This window comes from Echinococcus granulosus (assembly GCF_000524195.1).
Source record: "Echinococcus granulosus chromosome Unknown EG_S00186, whole genome shotgun sequence".
In the NCBI taxonomy this organism is placed as follows: domain Eukaryota; kingdom Metazoa; phylum Platyhelminthes; class Cestoda; order Cyclophyllidea; family Taeniidae; genus Echinococcus; species Echinococcus granulosus.
This window is the reverse complement of record NW_020170566.1, coordinates 20492-24200: the sequence shown is the minus strand read 5'-3', so window position 1 is coordinate 24200 and position 3709 is coordinate 20492. Positions and strand designations below refer to the sequence as shown.

The 3709-nt window shown below is 41.2% G+C and overlaps 1 protein-coding gene across 1 annotated transcript in view; it reads right to left on the bottom strand. All coding sequences in view use genetic code 11, as the record gives it.

Annotated features, from left to right (window-relative positions):
• The window catches only part of EGR_10048 (hypothetical protein), a gene marked incomplete at both ends in the record, with an annotated part of 6860 nt that extends 4786 nt beyond the window's left edge, over nt 1–2074 (bottom strand). Inside the window, one exon of the mRNA XM_024499297.1 lies at nt 2048–2074. Coding sequence (XP_024346277.1) covers nt 2048–2074 — 27 coding nt within the window. The remainder of the gene's footprint in view (nt 1–2047) is intronic.
• Nucleotides 2075–3709: the final 1635 nt, after the last annotated feature.

Genomic DNA, 3709 nt, shown 5'->3' with positions numbered 1-3709 from the left:
CAAGAGCTACAGTAAACGAACAAAAGCTCCAGTTCCCATCGGTTCCGCCATTGACCAAATACGAAATGAAATGAAGCAATTTTCTAGTTCTAAATCCCGCTCACCATTTGTCGTCAAGGTTCCACTCTATACAGTCTGCTCCTTACTAATACGGCATTGATATAAGGAGAAACTGCCTTGCAGAAGCAAAGGATAACACTAACAGAGAGGACGCAATGCCTGGTCATGAAGCACCAGTGGAGCTGAGGCGACCAAAAGCAACAGAAATAAAGGTCAGCAAAATTACACCCGCAGAAAACAAAAGAAATAAACGAAATAACGTAGGAGAGGAAAGCGACCAAGTGACGATACATGTAAGCACCAGTGGGAGAAAAAGGTAGCTCCGCTCTGCCCTGCTTCGCTATACCTCATACGTTGCCGCCTCCACGGCCTCCCATCACACTTGCAGCAACACTTATCAGAGTGCTTGCAAACCGGTGTCTTAGTTAAGCCATTTATGATTACCATCTTTCAGCTTTCCTATTTACTAATACTAGAGGGTACCTCTGAATTCAAAGGGCTTCGAACCCAAATGTTCCACTCACTGATACCAGAGATGGTAGTACCTCAGCTTAAAACGCGTCGCCTTGCCTCACACACTTCGTTCACTTCGATCAACAAGGAAATGAATATTTCGCTCCACGAATCCGCTTAACCTTACACCCTTTTTTGCCTCTCGAATACACGTTAATAAATGTGTGAAAATTATGATGCACCACCAAAAAATTAAAGAACGATGAACGTTTACAATCTAAACGAACTGTAGGATTAAGAAATTCCATGGCTTAACTAAACTAAACTATTTGAGAGTGTGGAAACTCAGCGCAACTAAAAATGTCACTGCGGTATGAACGTTTAAATGATGGCGCAACATATTTTGATGAAAAAGAAGCAATGTAATGATGAAAATCGATGTAAAGTGAGGAAAACTCACTAGGAGTGTCTGCAACAACATCCTTCACCATTACAAAGTCTGCTACAACGGTAGTGGCATAGGTGGGTGGGTTTAATAGCTCATATTTAGAAATGGAAAACAAATCCCCTTCAAATATCACTTAAGATATGTACATCCACTACCCTAATATCCCATTTATGCTGTAAATGACCGTCAAGGATAATTTTACGCAACTCAATCAAGATCTGAACCCGGTTTGAAGGCTACATGAACAGCAGCAATACCACCATACGCTAATGGAACTAGAAAAAGATCGGACGCATATATTTCTAAAAAGGGCTAAAAATTGGGCAAAGACTTCTAACCATTGCTCACAAGTTAAAGGGGTTAGGCAGCACAAATTAAAAAGAGATAAATATGACAACAACACCGTATACACATGCTGAATCAAAATAACGACATGCTACTTGCAGGTTAGAACTTGATTTAGGGGAAGTAAAACGAACCCAAATTAATCAAGGGTCTAGAAAAGGGTCAGCAAGAATTCCACCTACCGTGAACGCCAGCAGAAAGTACGCGCAAAACCATCAAAAACTACCGCCATGAAACATCTAGGTGCGCATACGCAAACTCGGGCGAGCCGCCCAAAGCCAAACGTGCAATCCCTGACAATTTCAACCAAAAAAGATTGTTAAACCTCTAAACTTTAATAAATGTTTTGCCTATGCATCAGCAAAAAATTTTTTATTAAAAATCTGATACCTAATTAAGGGTTTCTATCAACAATAATTTAGTTGCTGGCCAAAAACCCGACTAGTTATTTTTTTGAAAAGGCGCATTAGTCGTCAACGCTTACAAGCAAAACGTATTTCTATTTAGCATATACAGCAAGACCTTTTCTGAAGTAGAGAATGGAAAATTAGGGTAATGCCTTAAGTCAGTAATGACTTTGCAATAGGCTGTACTGGTATGAAGCACTATTTACGGCCAACATAATTAACTTTTTAAAAGGAGAGGGCTTAAACTTCAGGTATTCATGAGTAATGATGAAGTAGGCATAGTAAAAGTCTTTCTGTCTACGAACTGCGTCGTTCGAAACGCACAACTCTGTACCCAGCCGATACCAGTTCCATACACCATGACGCAGTCTTAAAAAGATACTCCACCAGTCATATTTAAAGCCGAGGTTTTGCTTACTAACGCGAAAAAGAAAACCATACAATGGCACACACAACGACAACTTAAAGGGGAAGCACAAAAGACTGTGCTTAAAAGACAAAGTTCTGCAGAATGCTTGTGCTGTTTAAATGTACCTGTAGCGTCCCGAGACTTCCCTGAAGACAAAAAAATACGCATATTGTGGTTGAATATATATTCAGCACAGAGGTGTCTAAGCTACTGGCACGGCTAGAAGGCCAGCCCACTCAGCGAGGTACAAGTCGGCTGATTGAAAGTACATAATTGGCGCCTCATTAATACCGAGGGATAAACCACTATCGGATTACATAGCCTCCCTCCTCTTTCAAGCGTCGTCCTCGGCGATCCCGCAGGCCAACCTCCCGCGTCAGCCATTATACCGTAGTCAATGCTGTAAAGAAACACCGTACCACACATGTGACACCGGGTTCTGAGAAACAGAGATGAGAGGTGAAAGATACAACCTTTTAATGATACATAATCGACGTTCTCTTTTGTTAGTTCATGAAATTTATGAAGCTTATTAAATTTATGCACAAATGCCCAGTTCATCCCACCCAGAAAGGTGGTTTTTATCCGACCAGTTAGCCAATTTCAACACTGTTCTGTGCGGCGCCGATAATTAGAGTATTTCTCGAACAGTATAAGGTATGTGATTGCTACAGCAACACCAAGTTGATGAGTAGGTTACTTTTCCAGCCTCAATTGAGAGCAAAATCTGATCGTTTTTTGTTGTGTTTGCAGAAATTTGGTTGCAGTACTCATGCAAAATGCTACATTGAGGAATTTTCAAACTCTGCTTCGTGTGCTCTCTATCCTCGACGATTACATATTGACTTAATACGATTCTAGGGGGGGACGTTAGCACCTTTTTCAACCTTTCACCCCGAAAACAATTAATTTTGGTGCATCACACATGTGCGGCATGTGTTCTATTGGTTTTGGATAGGTGGTAGCACCTAGTTTAGAGCTTTGCATAGATGCAGGATGTTTCTGGTCAGTAGTGTAGGGGTGTGGCGGTCGATTTTTCTCTTCGATCTCGATAACCCACATGTTTGCTCCTAGAGGTTTTGGAGGACATCGAAGCCGTTCCTTATCTGTCGGCAAAAGGTTAATGCTAGTAACAGCTTCTTTACAAGATCTCCAAAACAGCCACGTTATTTTTATATTCACGCAGCAGCAAGTTGGATAGGCTCTTGGTTGTATGGATCAAGGCGGCAAATATGTGATGTTTCACTTACTTCATCCTTGAAATCGGTTCCAATTATTCTTGCTCTGCCTAAACGATATTGCCTTATCTACGTAATATAAAGTTGTGTTGATTACGGCGGGTGTAAAATATACATACTCATTCGTTTTTAAGGGGTTCTTGCCTGAGTGAATTTATGTTTTTAGGATGAATAATAACTGTCGCCTCTGCTTCAACCTGCCACCTGGTGCCTCCAAATTATTCGTTTTACAACACTCGTCACTGTTAATATGCTCACATGACCTCCTGAGGTCAGGGCAGATTCATGTAGGCCACTTTGGAAATGTGACGTCTGGCAGCAATGCAGTAATGCGATCACGGTTTAATTG